The sequence below is a fragment of the Theobroma cacao genome, chromosome 8 (assembly GCF_000208745.1).
Source record: "Theobroma cacao cultivar B97-61/B2 chromosome 8, Criollo_cocoa_genome_V2, whole genome shotgun sequence".
Lineage (NCBI taxonomy): Eukaryota > Viridiplantae > Streptophyta > Magnoliopsida > Malvales > Malvaceae > Theobroma > Theobroma cacao.
Window position 1 is genome coordinate 929,102 of NC_030857.1, and position 19,289 is coordinate 948,390.

Sequence of the window (19,289 nt, forward strand, 5' to 3'; positions counted from 1 at the left end):
GACTCCATGAACAAACCACTTTGGTAGCTTCATATTAATCCCTTGTTTTTCTCTCTGCATCCTGTATGTCTGGCGGGAAAAAACTGTCTTCCTCACGTGACTCGATGCTTCTCTTGCACGTGCAAATCAAATTTTAATTTTGAATTGAAACCATAACCCGTAGTACTGTACTTAATTTGTCTACCTTCTAAATCTCAACATATTTTAATTGAAATATTGTAACTATTAATTTATAAAAATTAAATTAAAACAACTTTATATAAAACTCATACAAATTGTTATTGCATGGGATAAAATCAATTTACACGTAATATTATAATTTATTATAAAATATAAAAATTGACTTTCTTAAATTTTAATTAAAATTTTAAAGAGATTTATTAATTTTTGAAATGAATATTTCACTTTTAAAAAATATTTTTTGTTAGATACGTAATATTTATTTCAAAAATTAATAAATTTTTATATAATTTCAATCAAAATTTATAAACATAAAAGATATTACATAAAAAATTTTATATTTGATAAACTGTCAATATAAAAATTTCATAGAACACGATTTACACGCACCCATGACAGACACCCCGAACCCAACATGGGATTCAGCGTTCGACTATCTTAACCGACCACGAAAAGACAGGCGCCAAACAGTATGTAAAAAAGAAAAATTATTTGATAATTTGCTCAATGCTCTAAAAGAGAATCCGAAACAGAGCAGAGGTTACAAAAATCTAAGAAATTCAAAATTTACTGGATGATCTCCAAGAGACCCCAAAATCTAATCTTGGTCACGAAAAGATAGGACGAAGATTTAATATATCGGTGGACCCTGGTATAAATACAGGAAATTTCTATATTAACTCGCCCCACCGGATCAGAATCCTCTGCTCCAATCACTCCAAGCCTCTCCCTCCTTTCATTTTCTTCCTCACAGAAACCGTAATGGCGATTTTCTCCAGGGTTTATCTTGTTCTTTTTCTATTCAATCTCCTCTCATTTGGTAAATGCTTTGTCCTTTTTTGCATGACAGCATGGATATTTATGTGGGATTGTAATGATTTGTCTTTTCCTTGTTCCTTTTTTCTAGTACATAAAGCTGTTTGCTTTGATATTTTATGTAGTGAAAAGTTTAATGTTTGGTATTTGGAATCTGTTTCAGTTCAATGCTTTAAGCTTTTTTATTGTAACGACGATTTCAGGGACGATATTTGCTTCAGCAACTCTGTTCACGCTCCAAAACCATTGCAGTTTCACTGTGTGGCCCGGTTCTCTCTCAGGAAACAGCGCTGCCCTTGGTGACGGCGGTTTTGCATTGCCACCTGGTTCGTCAGCCAAATATCAGGCTCCACCCGGTTGGTCTGGTCGCTTCTGGGGTCGAACCGGCTGCACATTCGACAACTCTGGCTCTGGCAAATGCATAACCGGTGACTGCGATGGCGTGCTGAAGTGCACCGGCGGTGGTGCGCCACCCGTCACCTTGGTAGAGTTCACCATTGCCGGAGACTCTAGTGATAAGGACTTTTACGATGTTAGCCTCGTGGATGGCTACAACGTTGCCTTAGGAGTCAAGGCAGTTGGTGGCACAGGGGATTGCCAGTATGCAGGCTGCGTCACCGATCTCAACACAAACTGCCCGACTGAGTTGCGGGTCATGGACTCGGGTTCCATCGTCGCTTGTAAAAGCGCCTGCGCTGCGTTCAACGCGCCGGAGTTTTGTTGCACCGGCGATCACGCTACTCCCCAGACCTGCTCACCAACACAGTACTCGGAGATGTTCAAGAACGCATGCCCCACGGCTTATAGCTATGCATACGATGATGCCTCTAGCACTCGCACTTGCTCCGGCTCGGATTACTTGATCACATTCTGTCCAACCGAGTCATGAACATGATCTTGATTCATGTCTGAACCCATATTAATTTGGTATTCATTACTTTCTTTGGAAAATTTGATGTGTGGGATTGTGGGTATTTATTGATTTAGATTGCTATTGTAAGTTACAATATTGAAACCAAATTGTTTGCTTCATTTGCCTACAAATAGATGAATTAAGTATGGTGTTTTTAGTTAGCAAATTCTTATCTGATTTTAAAGATTGTGGTTGGTTTGTTTGGTGAGAAAGAAAATGGTGTAGAAATGTGAAAGCAGGAAATTTAAGAACCAAAGATGAAGAAGAGAAAAAGCCCATAAGCTTTGCGTGAGCTACAACTTTTTCAATGGGGTGGTTGCGTTTGCACTTGAATAAGTCTGATGTCCCTCCTTTTCAATGCTGTGGGTTTACATAACCAGACAAAGACCCATGTCTTCTTTGTCTCTAACTTCCAACTATTGAACTATTTAAGGAATGTGAAGGGTTTTGGTTCCGAAGCAAAGGGCATCTCTCATCTGTTTGAATAGGGCAGTATCAGTTGCTTCTTATTTAGCTCATTCTCTGTATATAATCTTTGCTTATTGATCAAACAAGAGCAACATACCAGTGTTTATGTTGCAATGTCAATAGCAGCAGCTGCAGCTGGATTCTTAATCCACCAAATACAACAAATCTGTTGTTTGTATTGCACCTCAAAAGCACATTCTACATTGCAACAAGCTCAATATACGTATCAATGCATATGAAAATTTCCAATGCTACATTACCAAAAAGGGTAAGTTTATACCCTTAATTGCTTGTATCAGTGCACCATTTCAGAGCCTATTGTTTAAGAGGGAAGAAGGGCATAGAAATAAGAAGATATGAGACTTTTCCTTTTCTTTCAAGGCCTTCGGCCAAACATCTGGTCACTCTTTTTTGTTTTTTTTTTCCTTTTCTTCCTTTTGGTTACTTTTCAATACATTTTCAACTTTCTCTACAAGAGGCTTTCATCTTTGGAAAGCCTGATGATCCTTGCCCAAATATTTCTAACTGACTTTTGGGCTAAAACACAGAAACTCTACATTCTAAGGCACAGTAATGAGTGCCACCTTTTCCTACAATCGAAGCCTAGAAAAATTACAAGCCAAAATTAGAAGAACAAAAGGAGGGGGAGATTGGAAGAACAAAAAAGAAAAGAGGGAGGGGGTGCGCTAATACTGCCTATACTTTACAGACGTTCCTTTCAAAGACGTATTGCTTGAAAATAAGCTACTTCGCAAGCGATTAAACCACGAAAGCTTCAACTCGCCAGAGCCTGTGCATTGGCCCTCACCTTCCTCTTCACTGCTAAAGAGAGTTTGGTCTGCACAGTCTAGTGAAGCTCCGCATGCTAAATTATACGATTGACATGCTGAATGGCATACCCGTAGTCTGTTGTCCCCATCGTTATCACATTTTTGGATCGAGATCTGGTCATATAAGATCAGCGTTTAGAGTCAAGTTATACCACTTCAATTAAGGGAAAGAGAGGGACGAGAAGCAAAATCAAAACAAGAATGGAGAGAAAAAATAATGCTTGGAAACAGACGAGAAAGGATGGGCTACTTTACCCAGCAGGCCAGTTGCTTGGCAGCTGCATCACAGTAGCTGCTCCCAAAGAGATTATTAAACAACTTTCGAGCACCACCAGGGAATAGACGGTGATAATTGGGCATGACAACAACTTCTTCTAGCTGCTGTAATATACTTGCCTCACTGGGTGCACAGTGTTGCCCATACAACTCCCTCTCCAATACATTTTTGCATACTGATAGACTAGAGAGGAGACTGGAGCTGTTCTGGCATGTGTAGCCTGCATAGTCAGAGCAGCGGAACTCACAAACTCCATTGTCACATACACCACCATGGAGGCTGCATTGTTCATCGCAAACAGCTGCATATCAATCCAATAAAAATGGTAAGAGAGAGGGGAAAAAATGGCATTTATTAACTGTATTTATCCCCTGATATATGCATGAGCAGAATTACATACAACACAGCATGAAATTGTTTCAGTAAGGAAATGAAAAACCTTAGAGGTATTGATGAATGGGTCAGCATATTGAAACACCACTAATTATTTAAGTTCTGTTTTCTTCAAAAAAATAAAATAAAATAAAAAAGAGCATATCTTCCATATGTGTGCTGAACTATGCAAGTAAAGGCACTTTAAAAGGGTCAATGCAAAGATGCGACAAGATAGAAGCCCTCGCCTTTTTCTCCACATGAACTACCACTAAAATGGATAGTATAGTGTATACTCTGAAAGTCACATTCAATAACTATTCCATAACTGTAAGAATACTTTCCAACTAAAATAATTAAAATAAAATGTTTAATAAACAAATAAACACATTACCAGTCGAGCAGTCAATGCCCGTATGACCATTTGCACATTCACAGACCCCATTTGACAGGCACTTGCCATGCCCGCTGCAATTGCTATGGCAAGATCCTGAAAATTATATAAGCCAAGAGACAAAGAAAAATAAGTACCAGTATACTTAAAAGGATTAGCTCGGAAGATATGGCATGACCCAAGTTTTATTTTGTATACTAGCTAAAGAATGAATAAGGAAAGATTCGGGAGCTCACGTTGACTACAATCATGACCATGAAATCCAAGAAAGCAATGACACTTCCCATTGACACAGTCACCATTAAAATTACAAGAGTTGGCACATTGCCCAGCCACAGGAACAGGGCTAGTGCTACAGAGTTCTTGGTAAGCAGGACAAATTAGTTCACCTGCAGATAAAACATCAAAACAAATCATTAATGCATATAAATAGATCCTGTTGACTGAAAAGTCAGTAGATCGATATTACCATTAAAACCAGGGAACTGAACTGGTCCACCAGCTTGGGGACACACTTTCCAAATACCATCCACAGCAACCTAAAAAGAACAATTATTAACAAAATTAATGACAAATGGCAGGGAGGAAAGAGCTTAAAGTTCAAAGCGCAAGATGATACTTTTCCGGCTTTACTTTTACTGTTATAAACAAGAGGAATATTTCAGTCAGCCAGACCATGATGGAAATAGATTTCTTGTAATATGGAAATTGCAGTAAATCAGTATTGGACAGGGTAACTGTATTTTGAAAAAACTAAGATCACAGCCCACAGCGCATAGATCACAACTCACAAGCTGCAAGGCCGCTTTTACTCAAAAATTACCAAGTGAAAAACTTGGCTTTACAAACGCCAATCCATACCTCTAATGAGTTATTTACACATCTGTGTTGATAGCAACCATTTCCTTGGATCATAGAACCCCGCACAAAACCAGTACGTACTAAGGATGAAGCCATGCACCTATGTAATCACAAAAATAAAATTTTATCAGCCATTGCCTCAAAAGTTCAAAGTATGTCTAGGGTCAAAAGGAAAATTTTAAACTACGTCCCTGAAAGTTTTTTAAGGTCAGAACTCACCTGGAGTTACTCCCTCTCACTTCACCTAACATTCTGTCTGGAGCCCTTGCACTATTAGTGTCTGTACAGGATCCATCAGAGTAAGCCACAAAGTATGTGCAATAATCAGCTAATGAGGACTGACCACCTGCAATGGTTAATAAATGAAGTTTATATACCTCGCAAGGAGTGCAAACTAAAAATTCAACAATTTTGATAAATGATAAGTGTAACACTGATTGCATTATATGCCAATATCTTGAAATCAGTTCATTAGCTACCATTCTGAGGTTGCATGCAGAGTACAAGCATCACATTAGGAAGAACATGTGGATGTAGACCAAAACTGAAAATAATTTTGCTTTATTTATGACTCGAAAATTCAACATTCATCAGTTAAAACACTAACTTTTAGTATGCAGAAATAAGGAATTAGTAGTGTTTAGGTCAGAAACATAAATACAAGGCCCTCAAAAACATGAAGTAGACAGATAAAAAACCCAACAAGGGTATACCTTTGTTAGCCTGAGGAAAATACCGAGCCCATTGAGGTAAGTCCCCACTATAACTTACAATAGGGCAGTAACCCTCTGCTTCCCTGTTATATGTACAACCAGACAAATTGGTTGTGTTGCAGTGATACGCCCCCTTCCAGAGATTGCAAGGAGAAGTAACAAAATCAGTTCCTTGGTTGTGACCCCAATCAAGACGATCTGCCATGCTATAGTTAGCTTGATACCATCCACTATCCTCCAACAAAGCCAGAGTCATTTTTGAAACTACTGATCTAGTATCCACAGATCCCGTCATTATCTCATTCATCAAAAGCCTTTTTTCCCAATGAGATCCTGCAGTGAAGCCATCACTTAAACATTAATGACCATCTTCCATTATGAGTCATATTTGTGTATTGTATGCTAATTTTGGGAGAGTATCCTTGTGTTGAAAATCTGCAACCAACGCATCAATAGAAAGGAAAAAGACACAATAAACAAAAACAGAATTGAAAACCTGATGTGCCACGTCCTCCCCCATCTTCTAGCTCTAAGCCAGTAAAATTTTCTGAAAATGCCTGTCAGGAAACTATCATCAACCATATGTTTGATCTCCCATTGTGTTTTCAATAATCTAAAGCCACAAAAGGCCAGCACAATGAAAAAGTTAACAATACCCCATAATGATGTCGTGAGTGCATGACAACACGTGGAAGCACCACACGAGTTACCATCCTCCCAAGCTTGTCATCCATGATCTGTTCAGTAACCTGCAAACAGGGACAACCATGCTATAATGAGGTTTTTAAGCTGTGTCCAGTGAAATACAAAGATCACTAATAAGCAATGTATGCTTTTTGTATTGGTAATTACAAGACATAAGCAACTTAGTCTCACAAGCAATCCTACAAATACAAAGTACTAAAAGTTCAACTGAACTCCAATTTCAAAGGCACAAGTCATTAGGGTTTGAGCTTTGACTTCAGAATCCAAAGTTTATTATGAAAATTGCTTTGATGTGTCTCAAGGGCATATTTATAGTAAATGCCATGTAATTACCTGACTACGTCTCCTTTTCCTCTCGTCCCTAAAGTGGGCAAAAGCATGCGGATCAAAGCCAAGAACATGCATAACCTGGATGAAAACAAACATGGCATTTAGCACACGAAATTTCCTTCTATACTCTTCCAAATTCATCAAATTAACATCAACAAACCTCATGGATAAGAGTAGCTGAAAGTAAAGTCTCTGCTTCAGCTGTTAAATGTCGAGGAGCAACATTCACATGCCCTACAAAATAGGAGTACACCATTGGTTCTGATTTCAGATTTCTACTGCACACAACAGCAGCATACACACTTAAGAGATAGGCCAACAAGAATTACCAGCAATTGCACGGCCCCATTGATCACGTTCACATGCTACTGCCCATGCCAAAGTGTTGCCAGTGGTAGGTCTTGTGGTCACAAGAAGGACCAAGTCCGCATCAGCAACACCCTCTGTGACAAAAATTAGACAAAGAGAACGGTTAAATAAGAATGAACCTAACAGGAGAGTGTTCTTAGAGGCCCAATCAAGATGAAAATGGAATCTAAACAAAGTAATGGAACCGCAATGAGATACCTTCAACATATTCACGAGGAAGCTGTACACCTCCATCTTGTCCACATGCAGAATATCCACTCAATCTCAAATTGCCTTTCACCGGCTCCACAGCCAGGGCTCTCTTAAACCAGTCAGCTGTCTGCCCTAGAGCCTTCATTAAATTTCTTTCAAAAGTTAGCATTGGCTTAATCATAACTCAAAGGAAAGCAAATTTATTTGTAGAATGTATAAAGTGAAACCTTGCGAAGACGACGGCGCTTGTCGTCCCCAGATATATCATCCAAAGTGCAATTATACCAACAATCACCATAAATTGGAGGATCACCATGAGGATTGCAGGAGGGTGTGCCAGGAGGAGAACTCACAGGAGGCTCCCCGAGCTGGTGAAATTAAAGCCAAAACAACGGCAAAACATAGAAAGCAAACAACAAGCACCCAACATTAGTTTTACAATCAGTGATCAGACCTGCAAAGATACAGAGTTTACCAAGGAAACAATTGCACTCACCTTCACAATTTCACCAACTTTTCGACAATCTCTATCCTGTGAGTGGCCAACGGCATCATAATTTAAATATATTCTTATAGGTTGTTTAGCATCCTTTGGATGCCCAAGCAATTCAGGAATCCCAAGCAACGACCTTCCTTTGTGATGAACATGATTTGAGATACCAGAGTGCTCGTAAACCTGTGGGGTAACCGAGTAAACCTTCCGACCTGGCCGTCTCCTCTGCTCAATTATCTGGTCATGAATACATGAATGTGAGACAATGTTTTCACTACTTCCTCTTTCTTGGCCTCTCCATTGCAGATGATGCTCCCGAAATTTTTCAGCAGAAGCTTCAAACCATAACAATATCAATAAAATCTGCAGTAGACACCAGAAAATCTTGAGTTTCAGAGGAATGCACACAAACAAAAAACCCCAAAATCAGAAATTAAAAGCAAAAAGCCAAGAAAAAAAATCTACACAACAATGGATCTAAGAAAACCAAGCTAAGAGTGGTTAACATCAGCACAAAGATCAAATTTTTGCAAATCATGAGCTCAACTTCAACTACCTGATATGGCGTAGACCCCATTAAATTTCAGCTTCAAATAATTCAAAGTACTAATATTGGGGGAACGGCTAAAGCTGTAGATATATAAATCCCAGCTTAAAATTCAAAATTCAATAGTTAATCAAACTAAAAGTTTACAGTTTTATCCAACAAGTAAACCCTTAGTGAACAGCTTTCCAAAAGGAAAGAACCCCGACCCATAAAAATGGTTATGGAAAAGGGAAGTAAATATGAAGTAAAATAAATAAAACTATGCATACTCAAATGAAACCCACCTTTATACGAAGAAAAAATTAAAAGTATTAAACAGCAAATTTTGAAATCTCTGTCCTTTTTTACAACTATTTTTCGCAGTAAACCAAGAGTTCTGCACCATTTTTTTTATTTCAAAAATTAAAACCCATAAATCTTCCTGGCCTTTTAATATTCAAACAGTTTGGAGCTTTTTCTGGGGAGGGGAATAAAACATTTACAGTAAGATCGAAGCTTACCTCGAATATAACGGCGGCAAATCGAAGCTTAAAATCAAATCTGGTTACAGTGCTTGAACCAAACCGGATTATAACCTCCATGAAATGTCCAAAAAGTAAAGCATGAACTCTTCTAATTCCATCAAATCTCCCTCGATTCTCCAGTCGTCTTCAGAACCCAGACAAACAGCTCTTCGCTCCACATTTCAATTCCAAAATGCAACCCCCAAAAATAAATACTCCAAAACAAAATCAAAAATTTGCAGAGCTTCTTTCGATTTGAAGAAGCCCAAGCAAACAAACAAAGAGAAAAGAAGCCTGAATCTCTGGGGTATACAAATTTCAGCTTGTTTTTCAATATAGAAAATGGGGTTTGTTCTCTAGCAGTGAATTAACACTGCTAAAAAGACACGATTTCTAAACTATTTCTCTTTACTGTTTCTGGGTTTCTTTTTCTTTTCTTTTCTTTTTTTTTTTTTTTTGGGTGTGCAGAGAGATGAAGAAACACTGACAGTAAAGAAACAGGGAAGAAAAAAAAGAGGAGATGATAGAAAATCAAATAGATTGGTGGGGTGGGTAGGCACGATAATTTTTTATTTTTTTCTAATATTAAAATAATTTTTTTAAAAAAAAGTTAGTAATATGAAATTAAATAAATATCAGGTAGCTAGACAATTGCCCCTGATGTTTAAGTAAATTACATGAATAAAGAAAAAAAAACCCTTTTTTAATTAGATTTTTAAATAAATTTTTATAATTACATTTATATCCGAAATGAGATGAATATAACAATTAATTCACTTAAATCCGAACTAATATTTTAATATATTACTAGGGTAAAATTTTCAGTTATTTAATAAAAATTAATTATTTTTTCCATTATATTATTTTTGAGTGGATAATTCATTCAAAATAAGTATAAAGTTTTCAGATAATTTTTTCAAAAAAATTTAATATTATCATTAACAAAAATAAAAAATTGAAAATACCCTTTTCCATATTTCATTTATTTATCCTTATATGCTATTGTCTTGTGAATTAATACAAGACAAGATAAATCTAAGAAATTTTATAATCTAAAATCTTCTAACTTTGTATAAATATTTGGCTGGCCCAATATTTAGTTATCAGCGTCATTCTCAAATTTAATTGCCAACAAAAGCCGGTTTTTCAGCAATAAAAATAAAATCCCATTGTAGCTATAATGTGATCCATATTTTTATAGCCAATTTGAAAGCAATTACCCATTGATTGAGACATATAATAATGTTACTATGATTAAATATATATATATTAAGGTTGTAATCAATGAATTATTTATCTTGAATTTGATAAAATTAATGCTATAAGTATATAAAACATAAATTAGGTTAAATTGTCAATCATGGCCATTGGTATATGTATAATAAGTATATAGCATGATGTGGATAATGCCTTGGAAGGAAAAAAAATCATGATTAAAACAATTTCACAAAATATTGACATAATAGTGATATGAATTAAATATCATATAAATTTCACAATGAATTTTGAAGTATATGCAAATTGAATGCTGATTTAATGTAAACTTTACCATAAAGATAGTGATAACGATTCATTTACTAGAATGATAAGCTTGAACAAATTAAAAAATAAAATTCGAACTCGAAAATGAAGCTAATATATATAAATATATATATATTTATTTATTTATTTATTGGAAGAGGGTGTAGAATGGGTTGACGTTTCATTGTTTGAATTCTCCAAATTTCTTGCCAAGAAGGCAAACCATACCCCGTTTGAAATTTTTCTTTGCCTCTTGAATATCAGCATGAAAACGAGTGCCAGGCACAAAATCATACGAGCTGGATGAGTTCATTAAATATTAGGACTCAACCCACGAGCCGTATTGCTAATTTCCACATTCAACCAGTTTTTTTATTTTTTGTATCATATTAAATTATTTTAAATTAAATAATTATTAATTAATTATAAAATTATTTATTATTTTATATCACATATACTAATGCAATATATTAATGTATATGACATACTGATATATATAAAAGAATATACACTATCACATCAACGTATGAATATAAAATAATAAATAATATTTTAATTACAATTATCATGAATATATTTAGTTTAAAATAAAAATTAACTTAAAATTTTAAAATAATATTTTTTTAGTATTTCAATAAAAAAAATTAAACTACTCTTTCAAAGCCACACAAATGCTTGATTAACATTTGAGTGCTTAGTATTAGAAAAAGTCAGTCAAATCCATAATTAAATAAGATAATTTCATGCCGTACGGCTCAAAACTTTGAATAGATTTTAGATATCTTCTATTGTATGATAAAATTAAATTCAAACATTATTAACTTCGGTGCTCCCATCAAATATTAAACCCACCGGTCCCACGTTTTTTCAAACTGCAAAGTGTCAGTTTTCCTTAGGCACTCGGTCCCACAATTTGGATAATTCTGATAATTAAATAAATAGATAATAGGTGGCAAATATGTCCCCTTAAATTTATTTTTATATAATAAAAATTAGAAGTATGTACCATAGCAACATAAGATTAGTCTATCTTTATATTAAAAATCAAATTCCAAAATTTATTAAGTAGGAGTGTGCAATGTTGGCCTTTTTATCGACCTACCAAGCTAATCCACGTGAACGATTTTTTAAGTTGCGGATTAGGTTATTTAATAATAATGTTGTCCCTCCCGGACGCATACTTATCGTCGAAAAAAAGAACATTGGGGGTTGTTTTGGTAATTTTATTGGAAAAGGTGGGCTTCGCTCATCAAATTTGCTCCTCAAAGCTATGAGGAAGTGGGGTTAATTTGTTTGTAATTCATGGAGGATTTGGTATAACGTGAACCAAGAGAAATAGTTTTGGTACATCATGATTGTGAAAGGGACGGGATAAGCAAAAGGCTGAGTAGGCATGAAGCAATGGCTATGCAAAATGTTTGGGGTATGGGCATTACGTGAGCTAGAATGTTGGGTTAGAAAGGATTCCTATTTGTGTGTTGAAAGGTTAAGGCAAAAACAGAGGAATCCCAACAAGCAAGAGACTAAAGAGGGAGGGAGGGAGGGGGGGAAGTGGTCAGATTTGGGTGTTTCCTTAACCAATTGTACAAGCTTGAGTTTGAGTTTATTACTAGATTAATGGGTAAAAAACAGATCTATCGTTGTCTTCAAATGTGTTTGCTGACCAACATTAGTTAGAACACAGCTCATCTACTCGATCAATAGAATAATCAAAAGCTTTATAAAAAATTTGTTTCCTTGGTGATTAACCTAACGACAACGGTATTGCAACTTCAAAAAATAACCCTAATTGTTTTTTTTTTTTCATTCTCATATAAAAAAAAGAACTTTAATTGAACCGTCTGTTCAAATGATTAATAAAATTTTATGTTAAAAAGATTGAGTAACGACCTTATAGGAAAACGACATTGGGTTTCTCATAAAGCTTTTACTGGTGAAAGTTTATACTGTTTGTCAAAGGAACATGTGAAGGACATGGAAACTTCAGAGGCAGCTTCCAACCAGGGAACGCATGTCACTGGGGAAGTCTCTTTGCGGATGACAAAAAGCTCTTTATCCAGCTTTAGAAGAAGATGGGAATATACCCATTTCTTCCTTTCTTTTTGGGGATAAGGATATGGAACAAGATGAATATCAAACAGATAAGGACCATAGGTTTGGTTGAAAGTAAAAATGTTGAGCATCTTAGGATGTGGACAAGGCTTCTTTCTAACAAATAATTTTCTGGGTATTAGGTAAATGACTTGGCTCTTTCTCTATATTCCATCATTGATCTCTTGCAATTTGAATGTAATCCCATGTCTTAGTTTGCATCCGAGTTAGATCAGTTGTCATAATCCTTGGCAATCAGGCACCAAAGCACTGAAAACGAGACTGTTTCTTGTGCCCAACTTGAAGAAATTAGTCAAGTATAATCTTTATCTCAGGGCAATAGAGACCCTTTTTTTCCAATCTTTTCATATATTTGAATTTCAATTTCAAATGTTTCATCTTGCCCTTTAGCATATACTGGAAGGGCAGCACTTCTGTTTTGTCGTTTTCTTTAAAATGTTTGAGGCCATTCTTAGATTATTATATAATGCTGGTGGATTGGAGGAAAAAGGTTCATCATGCGAGAAAAGTTCCCCGATTTAAGCCATTTGCATGATAATTAAAGTTACTCTCCCTCGATGAAGCTTTTCTGGTACTTTTAGCTTTGAATCTCAACAGTTGGGTTTGACATCCTTTTTTGCCCATTTTTTAAATAATATTAGGTTGCCTACCACCAATCAGGATTGCCTGTGTATTTCCAGGTAGCTAGACAAGTTCTCTCATAATTACACAAGCAAAGCAAAGCCAACTGCGATGGTTGCATAATTGGGCAGACCTCTGACTTTCCTTCGCGTAATCAGCCTGAATAGAGAGTGGTGGATGAATTATTGAGAGGTTACCACAGCCATTGGTTTGTTGTTGCTACATGCCAAACTAAAAAGCAAAAGCCGCATCAAAATTATTGAAAAGGAAGATTGGGCCATCCAGCTGAAGTTGAATCTGGTGGTGCACCTAATTAATTCCTTGTTCTGACCAAACCCAAAAGAAGATTTATAAATATTTATGGAACCTCAACATAATTTGTATGCCTGCTTGCGAGCTATAGCAAGTGGTTTTAGACCTTCGGAACCCTTTGCATTATGGACCAGCAGCAGCAGAAGCACCACCACGTTTCGTTTCCTTGACTAGTAAGCTTATAGGGAAACAAGTGGGGCTAGCCCTGACCTCGATCCTGTCATTTCCAGTCTTAGCCACATGGACGGGGGTCCCAAATTCGTGACCCCCAATGGAAGTGACTCGTGAGCTGAATTTCTCAGTTGCCCTTTCCATTTTAGTATCATTTCCTTGCAGATTTTGACAACCCAAATTACCAAATGAGTTGGGGAATTTGCTTATATTCTTGCTCCTTTCAAAAGTATGGCAGTTTCAGGTTTATTTTGGATTGAACCATAGGGAAAAAAACAACCAAATTGATGGGGTGTGCACTCAACTCCACAGGGACAGCTGAAGCCGAACAGAAAATCCAGAAACAAATCTAAAAAAACAGTGCAGATAAGGCACAGGGTGAGTAGTGAACAGTGATAAAGGTTTCGAATTTGCTTGCAAGTTTGTCGAAAAATGAGAAAAGCATGTCGCAATCTCCATTAGCCAACATGTACCAAGAAACCCAAGTCACTACAAAATACCAATCTCCTTTGGGTGGCTGCTATCGTGTTTTGTTTTGGTCCATGCTCCTTTTAGCATCTAATGCTCGTGTAGCCAGTATACCAGTAACTGCCAACACCTTTTTCCTTCTTGCCCACCTACGAGGAGTGGCTTTGATGCATGCAGCTGTAAGACATCCAGCCAAAAAAATAATATGTTCCACTACTAGTAGTATTCTTTTTCACCAGCATGTGTACTCTTTCCTTCTGATATTTCGCCTTTTACCCCTTTTCTTTCCCTCCAACTGCATATGTGAGTTCATTTTGTTCTCCTTTTGGTAGGGTTTAGTTCATTTTTCCATCCAATCCAGGAACAAGAACTTGTATTTGTATGACCTTCATTGTTCTAATCTGCTGAACAAAATGGTTTATCGTGAAGGAAAGTAAGAACTTGTCAGGACTGACTGCTGTAGCAAATTAAACAACATAACAACTAGGAATACTTGGGATTTCTATTCTTTTCAAAGAAAGTACTAAGAATATTATAGATATTTGTTTGTGTGTTCATACTGTACCAAATAAAGCCAATCCAGTACCTTATCAAATACTTCAAGGGAAATTCTCATGCACCTTGCTGATTGAAGGGGGGTGTCACTAGACCAAACAATTTCAGCTTTTTGAAAGAGTCCTTGTTAAACCCTTCAAACTAGGAATTCAATGCTGTCTTTTGTCCACTAGACTGGTAAAATGGCCGTTGCATCTCCGAGAAATTCAAAGTCATTCATTAAGAGAAAGGTAATTCAAATCCTCATGAGCAGTCAGAGATTTTATTCATTTACTGGGGATGGGAGAATGCTTTCACCCACCCCAGCCCGGATTCGAGCTTGGAGGGGGCCCTTTGCTTACAAAACAAGGAGATAAAAACAGCATTAAAGATTAGCTACCTCTCTGCCGACATTATCGCACTAAGAGCTCCTTACAACTTGTGCTATTATAAATGTAGTTTTTTTGCTATTTAAAGTCATAGACAAGTTGGATTCCAGCTCCTGCAATAAAAACTAAAAGAATAAAAGAGATTATACAGTGCAAGCTCTCACATGACAAGAGATAATCGAAGCCATCTAGCAGCCATTAGATTGCATGAATCGAAACAATTGTTCAATCATCCAATGGTCTCCATTTGTCAGTTGAGAAAACTGGGTTTACAGCAGTAATTCAGAATATAATGAAATGGAAGGAAAAGCAGAGTGGCTACTTTTTGTTTAATACTGATGTATTGGAGTATGTTTGTGAAGATTTAATTAAATTCTTATCACCTTGAGGCCGGAGAGGGAAGGCCAAGAGCCAAAGGGCAATATGCTTACAGAAATAATAATAAGCAGAGCTTTAATTCACAAAAGTCTGGATTAGGACCTTTTATCAGTTTCATCATATCTGTAGGCCCTACATAAACAAGTCAATAAAATCAAAGATACATTGCTTGTAAAATCAAGTGAGATTAATAAATTAATTTTGATTTGGAGCTGTTCAAGTTTGAAAAAGAAAAAGTTGTGGAATGGTTGGATACCAGTAACTGGAAAGGATTAGGACATGGGCTATGACCCAAGAGGACCCACTTGAGAAAGAAAATGAATGGAAACACACAGAAATGGAGGAAATGAATTTGTTGCTTAGTCTCATGCCACTACCAAAGATTTCTAGATGTAGCAAAGTTGTTGGGCTGATTAGTTGGATTAACGTTAGTTTTTGGACTGTTGCCTTTGCATACATACAAAGGAAGTGGTTAGATATTAGATTTGCTCCCCAAAAGTTCTAATAACAAAATTTCCACTTGAGCTTGGCTTATGTGCTATGGTGGTAGAAAGGGTGAATAATTAAACGAAGATCATGAAATTAGGGTGCATTATAATATTCTTTGTTGTTTGTAATCAAAAGGGTTGAATTATATTGTGTTGAAAGTGATTAAGAAGTACCACTTCTGCTTGATCACAGCAAAAAATCAATGAAGCAAGCGTCTGGGATGAGGATTGAGGAGGGGAATGAGCAGTAAATATCTTCATCCTGTGGGTCATGGTTTGTTGTGGATAATATCATGTTCATGTGTATATGTTTTATGGCTTTTGGAAACAGAGGGTCGAGTGGGGAGTGGGCACCATGCTCTAATGATTTTTCTTCTATACTCGATGGGAATGGCCCAAGAGGAAAGGGTTAAAACATCTTTTTCTCGGAGAAAATAAAGTGAGCTGTGGCCTGTGAGAGTGTGAGGTGTATGTATACATTGTTTCTTCCAAAACAAGCACTGGCAGAGATCTGGAAATCTGCCCTGCTTTCGCATTTGAAAAATTTGTTAAGCTTGCAGAACGGGATGATGTTTCCTTGGGTGAGATGGTGTAGACAGACAGCACTGGTAATCCGATGTGAAAGTAACATAGAAAACTTGGTTGCATTGTCAAATCCAAATAGAGTGTAGATTTAGACTGTTGTTTGTCTTCCCATTGAGAAAACAATGGGCTACGTGCCCATCACCCTGCCACGATTTGTTTGTATAAAGCCCTTCTCTCTTCAGTCTGCTTGAAGCCCATTGCTCTTTAAGCCTGTAAGTTGCATCATACATGGCACATGGGCCATTGGGACCAAGGACCAGGGGAATGAGCAATACACAAAAGTACCCATTTGTCTATGGAAAACGAGAACTATTGGACAACTTTACAGTATCTTTTAACAAAGGACCCAACCCGAGGATTGGACCTTAAAATTACATGCACATGGACCTCAATACAAAGCCGCGTTAGTTCATGTCTATATGCACAACTTAGGCTTCAATTCATTTTAGATACACTGTTTGAGCCCTTTAATCCCTGTACAACTATTTACTATACACCTGAAAAACTTAAAACTACAACCATGGATGTAGATCTTGCTTCTTGCATCCCATAACATTTGGGTTTACTTAATTCTACGACTAGATGAGACTAATAAGTCTGGAAAATTGATACTTGAAATGAAAATTCTCATTCAAAATAAACAATTTTCATCCGTTTTCTAATCATTACTATAGAAAAAAACTCTACTAGTTTCCTTGCACGGGCGTTAGATAATGGCCTCCTCTTTATGTTTCAAGGTTGAGTTAAGCTCCAAGTTGGGCAAGCCACTGGGGGAGAAGTTGGGATAAAATGCCTGGCGGAGTTGATTATACTTTTCAATGTCAAAGTTGTGGACCTTCATGAGTTTCTTCTGTTTAGCTTTGAAACGGCGTTGAAAGAAGCCTTCGAAGGAAGGTTCTGTCGAAGTCCTGAGGAAAAAGCCATAGGCCATGGCGAAGTGAAGGGAGGTGACAAAGAAGCATATGGGCTCCATGACATCCCAACTCAGTTCCCAAAACGTCAGCCTCATGAACCCAAGAGTCTGTGCCACTAGGAACCCCAGCCCACAATAGAGCTCACGGCGAACCAGAGTCTTAGCCTTTTTGTCTATTTGACCCTTTTGTTTCTCCATTTCGTCCAGCTCTGTTCTTCTTGGGTCGTTTGGGAGGGCCATCGATTGTGAAATTAAGGTCTCCATTGATTTAGCAACCTGCAAGAATGAAAATCAGTCTGTTTTAATTATTCATGCATCTAATCAATTTCATGTTATGCATCCAAAACAGAGCAAGGATAAAGCCTTTCTCGGTTTAGACTCAGTTCGGTCTACTGCTATGACAAGGTCCGCCGCCGCTGACCATTTCGGCAGAAGCAGACCCACATCGCAACTTGCAGGTCGAACATGATGACCACGTTTTCCAACAGCGCGTGTATCGCACTCTTCTAATCCGCTTTTAGACTTATTAAAAAAGAAAGAAAGAAAACAGAGTGCCGGTGAGAAATTTTATACCTGCTCGGGGCGGAGGAAAACGACGTCACCCAAAACGATGACGTTTCCGGACTCATCCAGCATCTTGGCGAACTCCAAAGCTTGAGCTTGATTTCCGCATCCTTCGAGGCAGACTTGAACGAACTCATTATAAGAAATCGAACTCTTGGGAATCTCCCTCAGCTTCGCTTTAAGCTTCTCGACCTGAGAAACCCTCAGTAACTTCCTCGCATCCTCAACCGAAATCGTAGCCAACGATTCGCCGGCCGCAGCATCCATCTGGGGAGGTGGAGTAAGCCCTTCCAACCAAAGGCGATCTTCGGTAATGTCAATGCCTCGGAACCTCTGTCCCAGTTTCTCCCCGAGTGGCAGCGAGAAAAACTCCGAATACATCGGAGCCATCTGGCCGGGACTTCTCCGGTGGATGAAACGTCGGAAGAATCCTCGCAAGACGGGTTCGGGCGAGGTGACGTAATCCCGTCGGGATGCGTTCTGCAGTGAGATCATCGAAGAGTTTTCTGGACTGACCAACGGTGAGGGAATTCTGTAACCTCTCAACAGACGCTCCGCTAGCGTTTTCCGAGCCGCCATTCTCAAGGGGCACAGAGAGAGAGAGAGCTTGTCAGTGAAAGAGAAGAAGAGAGGAATCTGGAGTAATGAGTTGAATGTGGGGGTGAATGGGAGAGATCTGGTATTTATAGTGTCCAAAGTCGTGGGAGAATCTTTCTTGATGACAGAATCCCGGTCCTAATTGCCTTCTAAATAATTTTTGTTACCTTTTCATAACTTTCATTGCTTCTGTACGTAAATTTTGTTTTAGGTTCAAATACACTGTTCTCTTACCTCCTTCATCTGGAAATTTTATCCAATTCATAGTCCAAAATTAGCCTACTAATTTCCCTTTCAACCTGCTTGGCCAGTGACTGAAATAGTCATTCCCTATATTCCCAATCCCTCTCTAACAACATGTTTGCTTCACAATGATTGTCAGTTTTTGAAAAAACCTAAATAAACATTAACAAGGCATCTCAGTAATAGCTATTCTAAAAATAAAGAATAGATTAAAAGTTTTATTCAATAAAATTATTTTTAAATAAATTTAAAAATTACCATCATATATTTTTTTTTTCTCAATTTTCACATTTTCTTTCACTCTTTTATCTATTTTCTACATCTTTCCTCCTTTCTAAAGTCTTTCCACATAGGGCAATGGTGGCATTGCGGGAAGCGTTGATTAGTGTTTCTTCACCATATCTTCTTAATTATGAAAAAAAAAAATTAA

The 19,289-nt window shown here is 37.3% G+C and overlaps 3 protein-coding genes across 3 annotated transcripts; 1 reads left to right on the plus strand and 2 right to left on the minus strand.

Annotated features, from left to right (window-relative positions):
* On the plus strand, positions 585 to 2,075 carry LOC18591335 (pathogenesis-related protein 5). The gene is made up of 2 exons (XM_007017392.2): positions 585 to 1,000; positions 1,200 to 2,075. Exons 1-2 carry the CDS (start codon positions 943 to 945, stop codon positions 1,883 to 1,885), a joined length of 744 nt encoding a protein of 247 aa, XP_007017454.1. The 5' UTR covers positions 585 to 942; the 3' UTR covers positions 1,886 to 2,075.
* LOC18591336 lies at positions 2,719 to 9,510 on the minus strand. Its single transcript, XM_018125686.1, has 17 exons — positions 8,961 to 9,510; positions 7,917 to 8,276; positions 7,648 to 7,788; positions 7,427 to 7,559; positions 7,189 to 7,302; positions 7,020 to 7,093; positions 6,863 to 6,937; positions 6,481 to 6,573; positions 6,321 to 6,381; positions 5,825 to 6,157; positions 5,331 to 5,457; positions 5,112 to 5,211; positions 4,720 to 4,789; positions 4,487 to 4,639; positions 4,251 to 4,346; positions 3,463 to 3,785; positions 2,719 to 3,321 (listed from the first exon to the last, which is right to left on the minus strand). The coding sequence occupies exons 1-17, from the start codon at positions 9,039 to 9,041 to the stop codon at positions 3,064 to 3,066; spliced, it is 2,592 nt and encodes an 863-aa protein (XP_017981175.1). The 5' UTR covers positions 9,042 to 9,510; the 3' UTR covers positions 2,719 to 3,063.
* LOC18591337 (calcium uniporter protein 4, mitochondrial) lies at positions 16,963 to 18,740 on the minus strand. Its single transcript, XM_007017396.2, has 2 exons — positions 18,029 to 18,740; positions 16,963 to 17,731 (listed from the first exon to the last, which is right to left on the minus strand). The coding sequence occupies exons 1-2, from the start codon at positions 18,596 to 18,598 to the stop codon at positions 17,249 to 17,251; spliced, it is 1,053 nt and encodes a 350-aa protein (XP_007017458.1). The 5' UTR covers positions 18,599 to 18,740; the 3' UTR covers positions 16,963 to 17,248.